The sequence below is a fragment of the Vulpes vulpes genome, chromosome X (assembly GCF_048418805.1).
Source record: "Vulpes vulpes isolate BD-2025 chromosome X, VulVul3, whole genome shotgun sequence".
NCBI classification, from domain to species: domain Eukaryota; kingdom Metazoa; phylum Chordata; class Mammalia; order Carnivora; family Canidae; genus Vulpes; species Vulpes vulpes.
The window spans coordinates 87,825,648-87,845,901 of NC_132796.1; the positions used below are offsets into that span (position 1 = coordinate 87,825,648).

The 20,254-nt window shown below is 42.4% G+C and overlaps 1 protein-coding gene across 1 annotated transcript in view; it reads left to right on the forward strand.

The window, feature by feature from the left end:
* IL13RA1 (interleukin 13 receptor subunit alpha 1) overlaps nt 1-19,367 on the forward strand; it is a 53,423-nt gene extending 34,056 nt beyond the window's left edge. Inside the window, exons 9-11 of the mRNA XM_025986773.2 lie at nt 2,112-2,208; nt 3,820-3,904; nt 16,872-19,367. Of these exons, the coding sequence (XP_025842558.2) occupies nt 2,112-2,208; nt 3,820-3,904; nt 16,872-16,964 (275 nt within the window). The 3' untranslated portion in view covers nt 16,965-19,367. The remainder of the gene's footprint in view (nt 1-2,111; nt 2,209-3,819; nt 3,905-16,871) is intronic.
* Nucleotides 19,368-20,254: the final 887 nt, after the last annotated feature.

Here is a 20,254-nt window from a genome sequence, read left to right on the forward strand (position 1 = left end):
CCTCAGTGACAGTACAGCACCCAGAGCAAGGGAATGCTACAGGGTGGGGCACCGTGTCCTGGCCACATCAGAAATGTGTGGTATTCTATTCTGGGTGCCATGTTGTGGGAGGTTCAGTGGCAGACTGCAGTCTATCCTCAAAAAGATCATCAGGTTGTGCAAGAATCTCAAAACTCTGGCAGGAGTAGTTAATGAAGCAAGTTTGGGGGTGAGGAGTCCTGATTGCTGAATTCTAACATTTGGGCTATTATTAGGTAGAAGAGGGAATAGGTTCTTTTCTTGTGTGGCTCCATGGGGCAAAATAGGACCAATTGAAGAACTTTCTAATAGCTGCCTAATGGTCAGAGAGACCAATTGTTGAGGTAGTCAGTTCCCTATTAGTTGAGGGACTGAACAAGCTGTGTGCCAGACATAGTTGTATTAGTTATGTATTGTTGCATAACAATGTACCTCAACCTTGGGTAGCTTAAAAGACACATATTTACCATCTCACAGTTTCTGTGGATCAGGAATCTGGACCCAGCTTAGCTCAGTACCTCTGGCCCAAGTTCTCTCATGGAGTTACAGTCAAGCTGTTTACTGGGCCTGCTGTCTCATCTGAAGGCTTGCCTGGGGCTGGAGAACCTTTGTCCAGGCTCACTTATGTGGTCATTAGAAAGCCTCCATTCCTTGCTGGCTGGCAGATGGAGGCTGTAGCAGGTTGAATCGTATCCCTCAGAAACTTACGTTCAGGTCCCAACTCCTATACCTGTGAATGTGACTTCATTTGGAAATAGTTTTGCAGATGTAATCAAGTTAAGGTGAGGTCACACTGTCTTCAAGCAGGCCCAAAGTCTGATGCTTGGAATCCTTATGAGAAGAGATGGTACACAGAAACCCCGAGAGACACACAGACATACAGGGAACAAGGCCCTGTGAAGATGGAGGCAGAGAATGGAGTGCTGCAGCTCCAGTCAAGGGGCACCACTGATGATTCCAGGGAGCCCCCAAAAGCTAAGAAACAGCAAGGAGGTATTCTTCCCTAGAGCCATCAGAGGAAGCATATCCCTGTAGATACCTTGATTTTGGACTTCTAGCCTCCAGAACTGTGAGAGAATCCATTTTTGTTTTAAGCCAACTGGTGTGTGGTGATGTGCCACAGCAGCTCTGGTGAGCTAACACAGAGGCCTCCCTCGGTTTCTTGCCACTTGGGCCTCCCCACAGGGCTGCCTCATCATGAAATAGCAGCTAGCTCGCTCAAGGAAGTGACCTGAGCAAGAGTGTGTGAGAGGACACTCATGTGGAAACCACAGACTTTTACAACCTAATCTTGGAAATGACATCACCACGGCTGTCCGGTTCTTTACAAACAAGTCAGTTAGTGCAGCCCACCCTCCAGGGGAGGAGATTACATAAAGTGTGACCGTCAGGAGGCAGAGATCATTTGGGGGTCATCTTAGGGGCTAACACGATGACATTGGGCCCTGACATTGCTTTCTAGATGGCCATGCCCTAGTGGGAAAGGTGAAGCTCTAAATAGACACGATATTCTGTGTGTGTGTGTGAGGCATGGCAAGGTGGTCAGTGAACAGCTCTGGAACCAAACAGTACCAGGTTTGAGGATCACCCACATCACTTCCTAAACCCTCCTGGATGAGCCATCAAACCTCCCTGAGCCTTATCTTTCTCATCTGTAAAAATAGGAGATGCTGTTACCTGTCTCTGTAGCACAGATGTAAACATGTACAAGTCCTTCAGATGGTATCGCATGTATGGTAGCTGCTTAGTTAAGAAGTAGTGGTAGCTAAGATTATTTTAGGTCTACTAATAGTGGTAAGTAACCAATAAGAAAAGATTGTCACTGTTAACGATATGGCCTTTTTATCAGGTATAACATTGTGAGTAGTGTCTGAAACTAGTTAAGATAGCCTGGTTTTGGAAGACCCTCAAGGTCTTTATTTATCCATGACATTTTAGACACCAGAGTAGGACTTTGCAGTTTGCCATTAAGGGAACAGAGAGGTGGAATACAGAGGTATCTGTGATCTCACTAGTTTGTTCCAACCGTTGCTTGGTGTCTTTTCCAAAAGGGGTTGATTTCTAATGTTCTGTGTTTGCTTTCCCTTTGCCAGGTGAGAATACCGACCCCACGTTCTATATAACCATGTTGCTCGCCACTCCGGTCATCGTTGCAGGTGCCATCATAGTCCTTCTGCTTTATCTCAAAAGGTGAGGCAGCTGCCCCGGTCGGCTTGGCAGTTTCTGCTAGCCTGTGTGCTCCAGTCATTCCTCTTTGTGGCTGTATTTGGCGTTTGCCCCAGGTAGCAGGAGCACTTTGGCTATAAATGGCTTTGGTACTATGGCATTGCAAAGAAGGATCATCGTGCCCATTTTCTGGTGAAGAAAGTGCTGGGTCCGTTTCCCATGGCCCCGCTCAGGTGCTGTTCCCTTTGTGTGTGCATAGGCCATGCGTTCACTCTACTCTTTCACATGCCTAATATAGCCACGGATAATTGGTAGCTCTATGGAACGAAACTCTAGAAATGGAGAACTTTACGAGTTAAATGACTCGGCTAGTATTCATGCAGAGCAGGTTGCTACTTGAAGCTGTGGGCAAGAGACCTTCACCAAGTTGTCTCTGATAGAAGGTACTCTGCGTGCCAGGAGAGAGGCGGGTGGGGCCAGATTGTGTAGGCCACAGCAAGGAACTGAGATTTCCTTTTTTTTTTCCTGAGCACAAGGGGCAGGCACTGAAGGGTTTTAAGTAGGGGAGGGACATGGCCTGATTTTACTGTCACAAAAGGTCGCCACCCTGGCTGCTGAGCAAAGAATTGGCTTGGGCAAGGATGGAAGCAAGTAGGCTAGCGAGGCGACATTGCAGCATTTGGGGGGAAGGATGCAGGGGGCCCTACCTGGAGGGTTAGCGACAGAGGTAGTAAGATGTGGTCAGAGGTGGGATGGATTTGGAAGGTAGACCTGAGAGCACCTGCTGATGGCTGCTCATCCGTGGAGGTCCCAGGGCTACTGAGGGCTCAAGGACAGCTTAGGCTTTGGGCTTCAGCAACTTGAGTGAACACCAGGGCCGTTGGCCACGATAGAGAAGATTGTGAGGAGCCCTGGCTCTAGGACAAAGGTGAGGACTTTAGGCTTGAACAGAAGTTCGAGATGCCTATTAGATAACCAAGTAGAGATGTTAAATGGGTAGTTGTGTGATGAACTGAGAGTATAAGGGAGAGGTCTTGGCAGGGGGATAGAATTGTGGGAGCCCTTGGCATATCAACAGACCCAAAGCCCTAAGACTGGAAGAGTGCTCTTATTCAGCAAGTGGGACAGAGGCCAAAAGATGGAGTCCTGGGCCACACCGACATTTAGGGCTTAGGAGATGAGGCAGGGCCACCAAAGGGTAATAGGGAACAGCGCACATGTGTGTGTGCACACACACAGAGTCATAACCATGTGAGGTGGCGGATGTGTTAATTCACTTGAAGTCGTCATTTCATAATGTATACGTATATTAAAGCATCATGTTGTTCATCTCAAATATAATTTTTATTTGTCGAGTATATCTCAGTAAAGCTGGAAAAATGTTTTAAAAATGATAGGGTTTGAGCAGTCTGCTTATCCTGATGGCCCCTCTGGTCTACCTCTATTCGGTGCTCTCAGGACATGGGTTTCTCAGCTTCTTTTGGAAATTTCTTCACAGCTGCTTCATCATTAAAGATGACTTGTGTACCATGTCTTTTGTCCAAGTCTTCTTTTAATGTGGCTTTTTTTTTAAAGTGGGGCATTCCTATTGGCTGGAAGATTGGATCCAAAAAAAAAGTCTCTTTTTTCTTAAAGGCTCAAGATCATTATATTCCCTCCAATTCCTGATCCTGGCAAGATTTTTAAAGAAATGTTTGGAGACCAGAATGATGATACGCTGGTAAGCCCTGATTTCATAAAGTTCAAAATTGGTTTTTGTTGGAAAGCTATGGGATTTGTAAAGAGGTTGGTAAAATATACACAACATGAAATTTGCCATTTTGACCATTTTTAAGCATACGGCTCAGTGACATTAGGTACCTTCATAGTGTCATGCAACCATCATCACTATTTCCAGAACTTTGTCATCATCCCAGATAGAAATCGTGCCCATTAAACAAAAACTCTCCATTCCCCCCTACCCCAGCCCCTGATAACCCCTTTTCTATTTTCTGTTTATGAATCTGCCTATTCTGGGTACCTTGTGTAAGTGGAATCCTACAGCATTTGTTCTTTTTTGTGTCTGCCTTCTTTCACTTAGCATAATATTTTCAAGGTTTATCCATGTTATAGCATGTGTCAGAACATTATTTCGAAATTGGTTGTTTTAAACTCCATTTTATCTAAAAGAGGAGAGACGATTTAACATGCAGTATCCAGGGGCACCTGGCTGGCTCAGTCAGTACAGCCTGCAATTCTTGATCTCAGGATCATGAATTTGAGCCCTTCACTGGGCATGGAGCCTACTTAAAATAAAAAAATAAGTTAAAAAATATGGCATCTCGGACAAAGCATACCATTTGCGAAGTCCTCAGAATACCTATCTTCTGTCCCTATGCTTCATTCTGTCTCTGGAGCAGGGACTCTGTTTAATCCAAACAATTCAAGGAGAGGAGCCTCCCTGATGAAACCAGTCCAGTAGGCAGGACTTCTGACTCTTGGAGATTTGGGGAAATAAAAAGATAGGGTAAACAGTCGAAATAGATTTTGTTCATGCGATTGCCTGGAAAGCTGACCTCTGAAGACAAGGGAGACCCACCCGAACTGTTAGAGTTTGTTTGCTGCAGGACAGACAAACTAGGACTCTCATGCTAGAATTTGTGGCTGGAAAACCTGAGGCCTCAGGGGAACCAAAGAGTCTTAGGTTTCTCTGATCAGTACATTCACCCAAACATAATAATACAGACACTAAATAGAATAAATATTAATATTATTACATATATCTCAAATTGGTAATATCAGGCATGGGGCAGTTAATTTAGTGAAGTAGTACAAGCATAGCTCATAATAGCCTGGGCTCTGGAGTCACATTGTCTGGATTCAAATTTCATTTTCCATGTGACCTTAGGTAACTTCTTAACCTTTCTGCTCTTCAGCGTTCTTGTTGGTGAAATGGAGGTAATGATAGCACCTGCCTTGGGGCATTGTGATATGGATTCAATTAATTTAATACATAAAAACTACTTAGCACGGAGGCATTTATAAGTGCTCAGTAAGTGTTGGTGATTAGTATTACTATTGATACTTACCATTTATCATTAATCCCCAAACAGTTCTTTTTTTTTTTTTTTAATAATCTCTATGCCCAACATTGGGCTTGAACTCATGACCCTGAGGTTAAGAGTCACATGCTCTGCCGACTGAGCCAGCCAGATGCAAGCGATTCATGATAGCAACGCTGATGTATAGCTAGGGAAGGAAGGCAGGGATGCTGATATGCTTTCAAGGAAGGATGCATCCAGGTCACTTTTTTTTTAAGATTCTATTTATTTATTCTTGAGAGACAGAGAGAGAAAGAGAGAGGCAGAGACACAGGCAGAGGGAGGAGCAGGCTCCATGCAGGGAGCCTGATGTGGGACTCAATCCCGGGTCTCCTGGATCATGCCCTGGGCCAAAGGCAGGCGCTAAACCGCTGAGCTACCTGGGCTGCCCTCCAGGTCACTTTTTTACTGAGTCATGGTCACAATGCCAGCCGCTGGGGGATAGGGCACCACCAGGCAGGTAGGTCCTGAAGTCCAGTGCCTGATGAGGAGATGATGCACTGTAACTGAGGGGAATATGACAACCCGTGGGTCTTCGACTTTAGTTGAGTCTCCACCAATCAGAACGCTTGCAAAAATAGAGAATCCCAGGCCTCACCTCCAGAAAGTCTGACCACACAAGTCTGGGATGGGCCCCAGGAATCTGCATATTTAACAGGAGGCCACAGATGATTCCTACTGTGGCAAGATCCGTTTGCAGAGCCCACTCTGAAAATCACTGTTGTGGCTGTTTTTCTTAGGATCACCCCATCTCTTTCTTCATCTCACCAGCTAATGCATTAGCTGCCAGGTGTTAGAGACAGTGAAGGTGCTCGCACACCTCTGGCCAGTCCTTGAAAGTCTACTGCCTATATACAGCATTATTAGGTGCTTGGCTTCTATTCCTTATCACATCCTCATAACCACCCCTTGGTGGAAGTGCTGTTAGCACCATTTTTTTTCTTTTTTTCACAGATGAAGAAATGAAGCCTCAGTGAGGTTAGGTGACTTTACTGCCGTCACACAGCTAGTAGGTAGTAAGGTGGGATTTGATCCAGCACTGTCTGATTCTAGAGTTCTCTCTCTCTTTCTACTAGGCTACATTACCTCTTGTAAGACAAGATAGAGTGTCCTCGAGAAGCTCACTACCTTCTTTTTTTTTTTTTTTTTTAACAATTGAGCACTGATTTTCTTTTCTTTTTTTTTTTTAATTTTTTTTTTAATTTTTCTTTATTTATGATAGTCACAGAGAGAGAGAGAGAGAGGCAGAGACATAGGCAGAGGGAGAAGCAGGCTCCATGCACCGGGAGCCTGATGTGGGATTCGATCCCGGGTCTCCAGGATCGCGCCCTGGGCCAAAGGCAAGCGCCAAACCACTGCGCCACCCAGGGATCCCAGCTCACTACCTTCTGAGAGTTCTGTTTGATAGAAGGAGAGGGTTGGAATAGAAGAGTTCTGAGAAAAAGGTTTAGAGTCACATTATGGCTGGCCTTCTGTGGGAAAGTATAGGGAATATCATTATGCCAACAGTCTGAAGGGAAGGGATTGGAGGGGGAGGCACGGTAGCAGCCTGGGAACCTAGTCCCAAATTTGCCGAGTACAGGTTTTTGTTTGGCCAGCGTAGCGTATGTAAAATTTTTCAGTTTGGAATCTTAAGCATGGCATACACTCTACCAGTTCATCCGAGGCCCTACCATGCCCAGTTTCCACCTGGTTTCACACGTTGACCTCACACCAGACCCCTGAAAGGTGTGTGCGTTTGCTAGCCCTCTCAGTGCCATGACACAACTGCCCAGTATCCGTGAAAATATGTTTGGACTCACTCATATATACAGGATAGACAGCCAAAGCATCAACTGGAGGGCAGCTTGGAAAAAATGTCACAAGAATCTTTGTTCTTATTATAATTACACTTCTAAGAATCTATTTGGAGGAATTAATCCAACAATGGCACAATGATGGGCAAGGCAGCATTTGTCTCCAACATGAAAAACTTAGAAGCCAGTGAATCATCCACAGTGTAGAATTAGTTAAATGGCAAGGTAGGTTTTCAGAGCATTTAATGTCACAGCCAAATGAGGTACAAGACCAAGAAACATCATAACTACAGAGTACATTGCAATCCTAATTTTTGTAAAAACGGGTGAATATACACATAGAACAATGAGTGGAAGGAGAGGAATCAAAATGATCATCTCTGGGCAGAAGGGCTGTGCAGATAATTGATGCTATTCTCTACCTTTCTGAAATTTTCCAAATTGACTATAATAAGCATGTATTGCTTTCATAATAAAAAGGAACCCTGTACGAGTCATTAAGGGAAAAGAGAATATTTTGGTCATCCGGGTTTGAGAGATAATAGGGACTTGAACTTAGGTGGTAGCAGAGGAGATTGACGCAACAGACATCATTAAAAGCAACTCATTACAACTTGGGGACTCTGTGGGCGATGAAAGGTACAGAGAGTAAAAATAATCTCAAGGTTTCAAGCCTGAGTGATAGAGTGAACAGCAGTAACATTGACAGCAAAATCAGATCAATTATCTTTCTCAGAGATGGGAAAATGGCTTTTTTTTTTTTCAATTTGCTGTCTAGAGGATAATACGTTGTCCCGATGAGTCAGAGAATTCTATAATTTAGCGAGGCGGATACACTGACAAGATGGACCACTAAAAGCATAAGATGTTTTTGTTTGTGGTGGTTGCAGACCATTAAATAAAATCAGAGTTTAAAACTGAAAGTATAATAAAAACACCAGACAAGGGAAAGGGTAATAGAACAAATGTTCATGTTTTCTTTTTAAGCAAATGAATAATCTTCTCTTCTCTACACAGCAGCAGTCCTCACTCAGTTGAGCTGCAAATGCAGCAGAGAGACAAGCCTTTGACTTCGAGAATTATCGAATTAGGAAAGGAACATGGCTCTAGAGGTCATCCAGTGAGGTGGATGTCTCACATGTCGAATTACTGCCCTCTAACCATGAACTCTTAAGATTCGACGATGCTAGCCCTACCCCCCCCCCCCCCCCATTTTCGAGGTAGGGACAGTGGGGGCCCCAGAGACATTTCTCAGGGACTGTCGTGGAGCAAGGTCATCACAGAACCTGAACCGGAAGCCACGGTAGCCCAAAGTTTCTGTCTCCTCATCCTGAGAAATAACCATGCCTTGTCTGAACACCCTTCTTTCCCCACTACACCATCCATGGCAGCTCTTTAAAAATACTTACTTAGGTGTGGCCACAAAGAAACAAAATCCTCTGTATAGTTTTCCTTAAGGTTTCTAGTGTTTTGACAGTGTTTTGTTCGTCACTATAGTAACATTGTGGCCAACAGCATTTCTTCCTGTGGCTTTGCTGCTTGCCTTTTCTTTGTGACTAACTGGGCTATGGGCCATGTCTGGGGGGCGGGGGGCTGTGTAGAGGGGATGGCTTCTCTGTATCTGCATTTCTGTTTCATCCATAAAAAATTATCTATTCTCCCCCCACTTCTTGTAAACCAGTTATGTTTTCAGTACCATGCCAGTTTTACATTCCTGATTGGAAAGTGGCTTTCTAACTGGGAGTTGACTTCCAGATACTGCTGAGTTGTTTCTTATCTTTTCTTTTTTTCCACTTCAGTATGTATATTGAAAAACTAGGAAAAAGGAAAAAAGAGACTAGGAAACACAGAAAAAAGAAAAGAAAAACTAGGATCCCTTTCCTACAGAAGCAAAATAACATGGCTGTACTTTAAAAATGACTCATTCCTTAATATCCTATAATACTCAGCCCATAGTACAATTTCTCCCCCTGTCCCAGGAGTCAGGAGACAGTCCAGTTGTGCCACCATTAGTGAGTTGAAGATTGAGCACTGTACTTAAGGTGATAACAGAGTGTCCCCTCCTGCCACTTTCTATTTATTTCCCCCCTTGCCACCTGAAGAGAGTCTGTGGCGCTAGGTTAGTGCCCTGTCAGCCCTTTAGCTCAGCTCTGTTAGCTAATGCTTCTGGTGCCAGTTGGTCTCCTTGACTGAATCAATAATTTCAGCAGGCATTCTGAAATGATTTTTTTCTCATCTGTCATCCAATCTACATTTATAAGCTGGCCCTTTTCTCTAAAGCACTGCTCTGACTCATTAACTCAGCTCTTTGGTGGTTCTGAAATTCTGTTTCTGCTAGGAAGGTAGATTCGTGTTTGATTCTTTCCCTTTAATTCTCAATTTTTAAAGTGAAGGGTTGGATCCATAGCCACCTTAAATGGTACCAAATTTGTCCCCTTCACACCATGTTCAGCTGGTTCTTCTTCTTCTTCTTTTTTTTTTTTTTTTTTTAACAAATAAGCACTACACCCAACACGGGGCTCGAACTCACAACCCTGAGATCAAGAGTTGCATGTGCTACTGGCTGAGCGAGCCAGGTGCCTCTCAACTGGTTCCTTTTCAAGCCACACTGATTTTAAGGCATGGCGAGCCCCAATTCATATTGTGTAACTTTCTGTTGTGGATGTTGATCTGAAGAAGACAGGGGCATGGAATCCATTGACTTGTATTCCTCCAAGAGGCCACCATTTCACACAGTGCTTAGGGGGCATGAAACCCACTCAGCTTCTATGGAAAATTCACTGTGGGAAATAACCAAATCTTGAAAGTATTCTTAAGTTGAGATTTGGTGTTCCATGAAACCTCAAAATTTTTTTATTTCTTTAAAATATAAAAGGTATAACATACTGCTTTTCTAGGATTGGATGACTAACAACTAAAAGCCAGTCATGTGAGCCTCCCAAACACTAATTTTTTTTTCTGTCATCTGTGGTGTTTTTCATCTTTGGCCATTGTTCTATTGTTGATTACCTTGTTTTAAAAAGTTGGCAGTGTGAGAACTGGATTATGGACTGATAATTTTGTGGATTTATTTTTTTTTCTGCAAGTAATTTTAAAAATAGACCGGCATATAATTCACAAAATTGAATAATAGGTCAGAGCATTTGTTCTTCTTTCTTACACAGAGATATTCATAGAAGCACCCTTCAGGAAAAGGCCACAATGCTGATGATGAGTGAAAATTAGAGTAATCCAAGTTTTAGAAATGAAAAAAGGCAATTGAAAAAATTAATATCTTCTTGGAAGCCATTTCTGCCGCAGTGTTCACCTCATTAAAATAGATTGTTTTTTTTTTCCTGTCCACCACAGCTAACCATTGGGTCTAATAACTAGAAACCAACAAAGGTATAATCTTCAGCATGCATTTTTAAAAATTAAAATAGTTTTCTTTTTAAAGCAAAGTGTATTTATTACAGAGAAGTGAGAAATACAGATCACCAAAAGAGAAAAATAAAATCACTCTTCATCCTAACACCCAGACATAACCATCTTTGATGTTATGTGAACAACATAGAGAAACGGAGCTTTTAATGGCAAAAGGAATAACAGTGACAACAATAATAATACTTTGCACTTATGGAAATTTTGCTAAGTATCAGACGCTTTTTTCAGCACTTCCTTGGTTAAGTTTTCCCCATCTTGCAGCTGGTGTTATCTCCAGGACACAGATACAGAAGGTGAGGTACCAGAGCGGGAAGTAGTGTAGCTTGCTCCAGATTATATTGTGAGGACAAAACAAAGCTAGGATCCAAACTTAACGAACAAGAGTCAGAGGTGAGCCCAGAACCCAGGCATCCTGAGTCTCCAGCCTAGACTCTGAGCTGACATATCGTATGATATGTTTTAATAAGATGGTCATATTTAATTTTATTTGAATTCAACGGGTAAGAAAGAAGCAGGTAGAACTAAAGGAATCTCTGAACTTTTGATAAATTATGAGTTTTAATGATTATTGAAAAGGGCAATTTTTTCCATATGTTCTCCCTGTCCTCTCCCCATTTTTAAAGTTGTCCAGTATCTGCATTGTCAGTGCAGGTAACTATTCCCTACCATAGTGTCTCCCTGAGAGCCCCCGTTTGGTCTTAATTCTGTGTGAGTGTATATATTTGATGCTCACCAGCAGTCTTCATGGTCATGTCTCTCCAGTCACTTGAGTTGTTTGAAGCTTTAAAGGTTTTCTCAGGGAGGATTCATGGGACCAACATTTCCTGAATTATTTACACATTGATGGAGTTTGCTGCATTAATAATTGAAAGTCATTTTAGCTAGATATAAAATCCATGGCTCACATGTTCTTGCCTTGGGTACCTTAAATATGGCATCCACTTTCTTCTGGAACAAAATGTTGTCAAAGTCTGCTGACAATATGATTTTCTCTCTGTATTAAAACACTTGGTCAAAACAAAACAAAACAAAACAAAACAAAAAACACTTGGTCTTGGGCACCTGGCTGGTCTTGGGCACCTGGCTGGCTCAGTCAGTGGAGTGTGTGACTCTTGATCTCGGGGTTGTGAGTTTGGGTCCTATGTTGGGTGTAGAGCTTACATAAAAAACAAACACTTGATGTTTTCTGTCTGATTGTCAAAAGCTTTTTTTTCTTCCAAGTCCAATAATTTTACCAGAATATGTCTTGGTGGTGTTGGTCATCCTGGCTTGATTTTCTGAGGAATGTGCTGTACCCTTTTAGTATGTAGTCTCCGGTGTTTTTCTCTTTTTAATTTCAGTACAAATGTCTTGACTTCTAGATTTTAATTATTCTGTTCTCTTGTGTGTATTTGTCACATCCTCTTGAATAATTTTTATCCACCTTCATTTTTAAAGATTGTAAAAAATGTATTTATTTTACAGAGTGTGTGTGTGTACCTTTATGCATGTGCATGAGAGGGGGTGGGGCAGAGGGAGAGAGAACTAGAGAATCTCCAGCAGACTCTCTGCTGTGTGTGGAACCCAACAGGGGGCTCGATCCCAGGACCCTGAGATCATGACCTGAGCCGAAATCAAGAGTTGACTACTCAACTGACTGAACCACCCAGGTGCCTCTTTTTTTTTTTTTTAAAGACTTTTTAAAAGTAATCTCTACACCCACCATGGGGCTCAAATTTACAACCCCGAGATCAAGAGTTGCATGCTCTACTGACTGAACCAGCCAGGTACCCCCCATTTTTTTATAAAAAAAATTATTTTCATCATCTGTTTCTCAAGGTATTATCTGTTATGTTTATTTACCCCTGTGTTGTGTTCCTTTTAGCTTAATCTTCATTTCTACAATGATTTTCTTTTACTTCTCATTCTTTCCTGAGATTTATCCTGCCATTCCTGAGGTATCATTATTCTAAATTTTTATATTCTTTCATAGGATGTACATTTTTTAAAAATATCATGTAACTTTTTCTTAATATAGTTTAGCTAGTTTTGAACTATTGGACTATAATTTTCTGTATTTCAAGGGGTCTTGTATGTTTTAATTCTGCAAGGATTTTATTCTCTTGCTTATTTTTACATGAAACTAGTTTCCCTGGGTTTTTAGAAGGAAAATCGATTTAAGATAGTTCCCCTCCCCATCCCTCCCCTCCCAATTTCATGGCTCTGGAATTCCATCTTCTATTATTTTTGACCACTATTCAAAGTGTCATGAATTTCTTACTGAAATCTCCTGGCATTGCCTGTCTGCCTCCTCTCTTTTCATCTGGCCTTTCTCTCTGATCTCTCTTGTCTCTGTCTGGGTCAGTGTGGAGTCTTTGTGCCCCAGTTGCTCCTCGGAGTGGGCCTTTGCCCTGGAAGGGAGCTTTGGATGATTTTGAGAGTTTGTGCGGCTCAGGCAGCTCCCAGACTATTCTGCGGGCTCCTCGCCCCTGGTCACTATATGGAAAGGCAAACCCCTGCCAGTCTCTGTTGTTCTTCATAAATTAGCTTGCTGAGGTTTGAGCTATTATAGAGTTCTCAGATTTCTCCTGTGCCCTGCTGGTTCCCTCGCCAGACTCCTCCATAACTAATTTCATTGTGGTCTTGTAGCTGTCTCTGATTTGTCCCACCCGTTCGTATTTCAGGGTTTGTTGGGGAATCATTGTGATCCAGTTTTGTTGTAGATTGTGTCTGTGGATTTGGGTTTTGCTTTCCTACCTACCCTAGTTACCTTTCCTACTTGTGTTTTTTATGGTGGCATTTGGGGACATTTAAAAACTGCTGCCAGCCACTACCTTCTGCCCAGGATTCCTCTGTAAACTACAGACCATGGGCCACATCTTGTCTACTGCTTGCTTGTCTACAGCCTGCAACCTAAGAATGGTTTTTATGCGTTTAAGTAGTTGAAAAGATCTAAAGAAGACTATTATGTCATGACATGTGAAAATTATTTGAAATTCAAATTTCAGTATCAAGTTTTGTTGGAACACAAGCCATGCCTGTTCATTTACATGTTATCTATGGCTGTTTTCATGCTGTAACAGCAGAATGAGTTTTGGAGACAGAGACTCAGCTGAAAATATTTATTATCTGGCCATTGACAGAAAAAGTTTGCCAACCCTGGTCCTATAGTATACTTTTTACTGGCTAACTAGTAAGTATTCCATTGTGTGAATATATCATAATGTACTGAACCAAGTCCCTATTATTGGGCATTTAGAGGAATTCTAAATTTCATTATTACAGGCATCATTTCACAGCTATATTGGCATATATATTTTATTATTTGGGAGGGATATATTGTTACAGGTAAGATTGCTGGATCAAAGGAGATTATACTTTTTAAACTCTTTGATTAATATTGACGAATTGTCATCCAGAAAGGATATACAGGCTAAATATCTATTGAGGACACTGAGCCAATAAATTACAGTGCATTCATGCAATGAAATATGCAGAGGGTAAAGAAAATGCAGTAGCTCAATTTTACTGACACATAAAAATACATAATATATGCTGTTAAACTAAACACCCTGGTTACAGATGTAGAGTATGAGTCCTTCATTTTAAGGAAAGGGGGCAATAGGATACATACTTTTAAATTTTTCACAAGCAGAGATGACAAGTAGGTTGTACCAACTTATACACCCGGCTATAGGATGTCTGAATGGTGGTTTTACCATGCTTTTGTCAGTGTGAGGGTATCTAATTTTTTTTTATTTTTTGCCAATTGACGGATGAGAAAAGGGCATCTTGTTTTCATTTTATATATCAACTTTTGTATTGTTTTGTATGTTCATGGGCTCGAATTAAATTTTTTGTGAATTTCTTGTTCATTGTCCATTTCTTTTTCCCTGCTATATGCATGTTTTGGAAACTTGGTAGTTTGTAAAGCTCTTTTTATCTATTGGTTATTAATCCTTTGGCTTGTCCATTTGCCTTGGTATAGTATTTAGGGTGATTAGTGATGGGTTTTGCTGTTTATGCATTCAGATCTTCCTGTATTTTTTGTGTGTAGGAAGACTTTTCCTGACTCAGATTTATGTACTTTTGCGCAATATATTTTTCTAGTACATATTTGATTTTGGTTTTTACATTTAGGTCTTGAGTCCATCGAGAATTTATGCATGTGGGCCATCGAGTAGGGTTTAACTTTATTTTCCAAATGGTTAGCCAGTTGTCTCAGTGCCATTTATTGAATAAGCCATTATTTCAAGGTTATGTAATTTTTTTCAGACTGCCTTTTATTAGATCATGTGCATTTCACATTTTTAAAAGTCAGGTTTGTTGATTTGATTTATGTAAAATACAGTTGAGTCTTTTTAAGTGTATAGTTGCAGCTGTAGCAAATGTGTGCAGTTGTGTAGCTACCACTCACTCTAGTCAAGATCTGGAACATTTTCACGGGATCCCTGGGTGGCGCAGCGGTTTGGCGCCTGCCTTTGGCCCAGGGCGCGATCCTGGAGACCCGGGATCGAATCCCACGTCAGGCTCCCAGTGCATGGAGCCTGCTTCTCCCTCCGCCTGTGTCTCTGCCTCTCTCTCTCTCTCTGTGACTATCATAAATAAATAAAAAAATTAAAAAAAAAAAAAAAGATCTGGAACATTTTCATCTTCCTCCAGAAAGTTCCCTCATGCCCCTTTATAGTAGTCATCCTCCTCACCTCTGACCTTATACCCTTGCAGCCACTGATCTGTATTCTAGACCTAGATTTTTGCTTTTTCCGGAATGTCACACAAATACATAGACTTTTGAGTCTGGCTTATTTCGCTTGGCATGGTACATTTAAGAGACATCTGTGTTGTTGCATATTATCAGTAGTTCATTTCTTTTCATTGCTGAGCAACATTCCCTGATACAGCCATGCCACAGTTTATTTAACCATTCACTTGTTCAAGGACAGTGGGCTTGTTTCTAGTTTGGGGCTTTTATGAAGAAAGCTACCATAAACATTCACAGAGGGGTCTTTCTGTGGACATGTTTCCATTTATCATGGGTAAATACCTGAGAGTGGGATTACTGGGTCATGGATAAGTGTATATTTCATTTTATAAGGAACCATCCAACTGTTTTCCATAGTGGCTGTAGGATTTTGCATTTCCACCAACATTATATGAGAGACCCAGTTACTCTGCATCTTTGTCAGCACTTGAAATTGTCAGAATTTTTTATTTTAGCCAATCCACTAGGAGTATGAGGTTAAATTGTTTAGAATAATTTAGCTGTTTTAAGCAGTGTTCCTCGACTCATCCCTGCACATGCTTTCTAAGACTGGATGCTCCTGACCTGCTCAGTCCAGCTTTAATCGTACAGCCCAAGGCAGCTGAAGAGTCACCATTGCTCTTGTTTCTGTTTTTCTGCTTTCTGTTTCGTTTCTGAGGCTTCGAGAACCAAAAAACATCAGAGCAGAGACGGAGCTTAGAAATAATCTAGTGGAGGGGTGGCAAACTTTTCCTGTAAAGAGCCACATTCTTGACTTCCCAAGCCATTCGATCATAGTCATGGCAACTCACCTCTGCTGTTGTAGCATGAAAGCAGCCACAGACAGCACAGAAACGGACGCGTGGCCATTTCCCAATAAAACTTTATTTACCAAAACAGGCCGCCTGCTGGATCCAGCCCTGTCACGGCAGTTTGCTGATCCTTGGTTTAGTCTAGCAACTTTATTTTACAGATGAGGAGACTGAGCTCAGGTTCCACCCTTTCTCTTGATTTATAAGTAAAGAAGGCAAAGACCAAAATATTGGCTTTCACCGTTAAGAGACATGCTTACATTGAGTTCAAGATGAGCTTACCTTTAAACTCATGATTCCGGGTTCTAGCAAATGATGTCACATGAAACTATCAATATATGATCTTTCAAAAGTTTTAACTGCAACTAAGACTTTTGGGGACATTTTATATATTGCCATTGACCTCCCTGCTGGTTGACTTTTTGAGGCTATTATATCTCTGGAGCAATGGGCAAATTTGAGTAGCAAGAAAAATAAAGGTAGTAACGTTTAAGAAAAGCACCACCACCCTTTTATTCGTCCTTAAAAGACTTTGTTTCCAGTTTTGGAGATATCCAAACTTCTCTCTTGAGATGGCTGTCAAACATCATGTAACAGTCCCATGCTTCCCGCCACCCCCCTCCCCTGCCCTGCTCTGAATGTTAATTCCTGATTGTTTTGTTTCATGAATTGCTCAAATAGATGATTCTTAAGTCAAAAAAAAAAAAAAAAGCAAACCCCAAACTGTAACAGGAAAACATACACTTATGGTTCCATGCACGCAAACCTAAAAATAAGCACTGGCTGTGATTCCTCAGGGAGAGAACATTGTTTAAAAGAGTCATCTCATGTGTGTGTGTGTTTTCCTCCCTTCCAGCACTGGAAGAAGTACGACATCTATGAGAAGCAAACGAAAGAAGAAACTGACTCAGTAGTGCTGATTGAAAACCTGAAGAAAGCCTCTCAGTGATGGGGATAACTTATTTTAGCCTTCAGCATGACCTTGTAAAGATTCATCCCATTCTGCGTTTGTGATGGGGGAACTGGTTCAATGGAAACTAAAATTACTGGGCCATTTAAAAACAGGCAGCTCAGAAGAGCCACGATTGTTATGTTGAGTCGTGCACTGAGAAACTAAACACAAGGGGCTCTTTGGTGAAGAGAGGGGAATAATTGTTGTTGAATTATAAAAGCAGACATCCCTTGCGAAGACTTCAAAGGAGGGGACAAAGCAGCCAGCAATGATGATGGCAGTAGAGTTAATCTTATCAAGAGTTAGGACAACTTCTGAGGGATCTGTGCCTGCTTTGTATTCTTTGTGTCAAACAATACCAACACATTTTATTTGTTGTGTGAAACTCATTTTGGGTGCAGTTGCTAATGCCAAACTTGAGTCACAGAGAACATCTAGCAAATGAAATTGGTAAAAATCTATTATCTGTTGTTTAGGATCTCATTGAGGAATGTTTGCGGCTCTTAAAACTTTTAGCAGTCTGGAATCATCCACCCCTTGAGCAGCAATTTTCTCTGCTTTGAAAGGCCCAGACATCAGTGTTGGCCATGAGAGATGACACTTAGGGAAACAGCAGAGGCAGCTCCTTTACCTTTCAAAGCTGAGGCAGGCTTTTCGGGGCAGTGGAGGTAGAAAGACTTGTTGGGTATGAGAGTTTGAACCCCACACCATCTCCCACAATGGGTCATGTCTTCTTAATCTCTGCCGATCAGATATTCACCAGGTGTCCCTGTGCTTGGCCCCTGGCTGTGAGGCACCACTCGAAGGGTTTGACAGTCCCATGGAGACTCCTCTGTTCTTACCATTTGATCTCCACCTGTCATTTGCCAGACCCTGGTTCCCACACCCAGTCTCGCCCCTGTCGCATTCGCCCACATTCCTGTCAATGTGTCTTTCACCCCAGTTCATCAGAAATTAGAATTTAAAGCTGCTCAGAACACCTAGAGGGGCAGGGAGTAATTTGCATCTCAGGTAAAGTGTGAGGAGACAAACAATGACTGATTTTTGCATATTTGTGACTTCTGCGTGAGTCTGCATTTCTTTGAAGGTTTTCAGCATTTACTAATTATGCATTTTCTAAACAGAAAGGAGGTATTATCATCACTTAAAACTTCGCTGTTTGCTTCAGAAAAGAATAGTTATGTCTTCCCCCTTTCCCTTACAGTCACAACTGGTTATGAATAGGTTCTGCTTCTTTATATGGATAGCATCTGCAGCTCCAACATTTGTATTCATTTTTTTTTGCATACTAAGTTAGGGTTCCATTCTCACCCAGCCCTACACCATACCCACAGAGGTGTTCCCTCCGCTCCTCTACCTTCCTCCAAATTTAAAGAAGTGTGGAAGTGAGAGGCTAACCTCCCCTGCCCCCCACTCTCTCTCCTCATGTGCACCGACTCAGATTCCTGGTAGGAACTTAAAAACTTGATACTGCAAGTTCTCCAGACACTCACCCATTGGTTGGCAATCATGCTGCCACTTGCAACTCCTGCTCTTAGGGGAAGGGAGGAGGTCAGAGATGCCTGCTATCCAGAGGTTTGGGCGGAAGTGGCCACCTGCTTGCACCGCAGTGGAGGAGTGTGCCCTGGCTTTTCTGAGGAAATTTCATGGCAAGGGAAGAGATCAACATGTTTCCTCCCGTGCCTTTTTTTTTTTTTTTAGGTCAGATTGAGACCTAAAAAAGGGAGACAGGCAGAGTAGATGTCCCAGTTTGTTCTCTGGTTCTCTAAAAAGAACGTTTGGTTTTCCTGTGTAGGGATAAGATTATTTCCTAGTCAAGTCTTTTTTAATTCTGGAAAGCAAAACACCTAAACGCCTCACCCAAAGCCAATTTTCCTGGCATCCTATTTGGATGGCAATGGGGAGAGGGGAATGCTTTGGTATTACGATTAGCCAGGGGACTGCAGATGGTGACAGTCACAGCCCGGGAGTGGGGAGATTGCATTTTGTTTCCATTCTCTGCTTTAAGCTGCAAGATAGTTGAGGGAAAAGGGCAGTGAGTTATGGGAATACCTATGGCTGTTCTATAATTGCTGAGAAGTGATCCCCAGGCTTTGGGAGCTCTTGGGAACCTGAATACATCAGTGGAATTTCCCTCCCCTGTGGGAAACTCGTAGGTTCATTTGCTATGTTACTCCTAAACTGTATGGATTTTTTTTCTCCACATACCTAAGTAAACCCACTGTAAGGATGGTCATTCTTATTCTTTCATTCAGATAAGTTTTTCCTTTATCTGGGCACTGAAGGGATACGCAAAACAATGTTAACAATATTTTTGGTAATGCCTTCAACTAGGGATCATTTTGTTTAACTTCTTATAGGAAAGCTTGAGTGAAATAAATATTGTCTTTTTGTATGTCACCCACATGTTTTCCTTTGGTCTTACTTTGGGGGGCAGAATGCTAATGAGGGGTGGGTGGTGGAAAAATTGGAGCTAAAAGAATAAATGTTGTGGGGAAAAAAAACCCAACCATCCAGGATGGCCATTTTATCTTACAGTCATTTCTCATAAGCTTCTCTGCTGTTCTTGGTCCACCTGTGTTTTCTGATAAGAGCATGCACTGGGTTTAGTATCAACACTGCCAGTGCAAGAAGGACCTAAAAGGGACGTAGGTATTTGATGAATCGTGGTTCTGATAATTAAGGGAAATGCACTACGCGGCTGGCGCTGCACCAGGGTGAGAGGCGGGGGTGGGGGGGAAGGTGGGGGTTCCCCACACTACACACACCTGCCTCCCAGGTCCCCAGGCACAGCTGAGGCCGCACCACTGGGCTGGCGGCTGTGAGGGGCTCCACCCGTCCTCCTTCAACCAAGGGCCAGAAAAGCACATCATTACCAAGGACAAGAAGGGGGGGCCAGCTCTGCCGGCTGATGCAAGTCTTCCTTCCCACATACCTGCTGGTTTGGGTGTTCCCAGTGATGGATGCGTCCCTGCAGAGCAGCACGTCGCCGGAGTCCAGGGCGTGACCTTCACCAAGAGTGGCTCTGGCACGTTGCCAACGATGTCATCCTGCCCCAGGAAGAGAATATCTGTCATCAACCTGATTGTGACCCCCAACCAGTGGCAGGAAACGTATGGGAAAAGAAAAAGAAATACAAGTGTGTGTGCATACTCTTCAGGAGGCTGTCATGGTATATACATGGCAGGGGGACCCCCGGTTAGGAGTTAATCACATGAGAAGGTTGGGTGTGAGACTGATCATCAGTTTTCAACAGCTGTCCTCTTAAGAGATGGTCATGTGGTTTC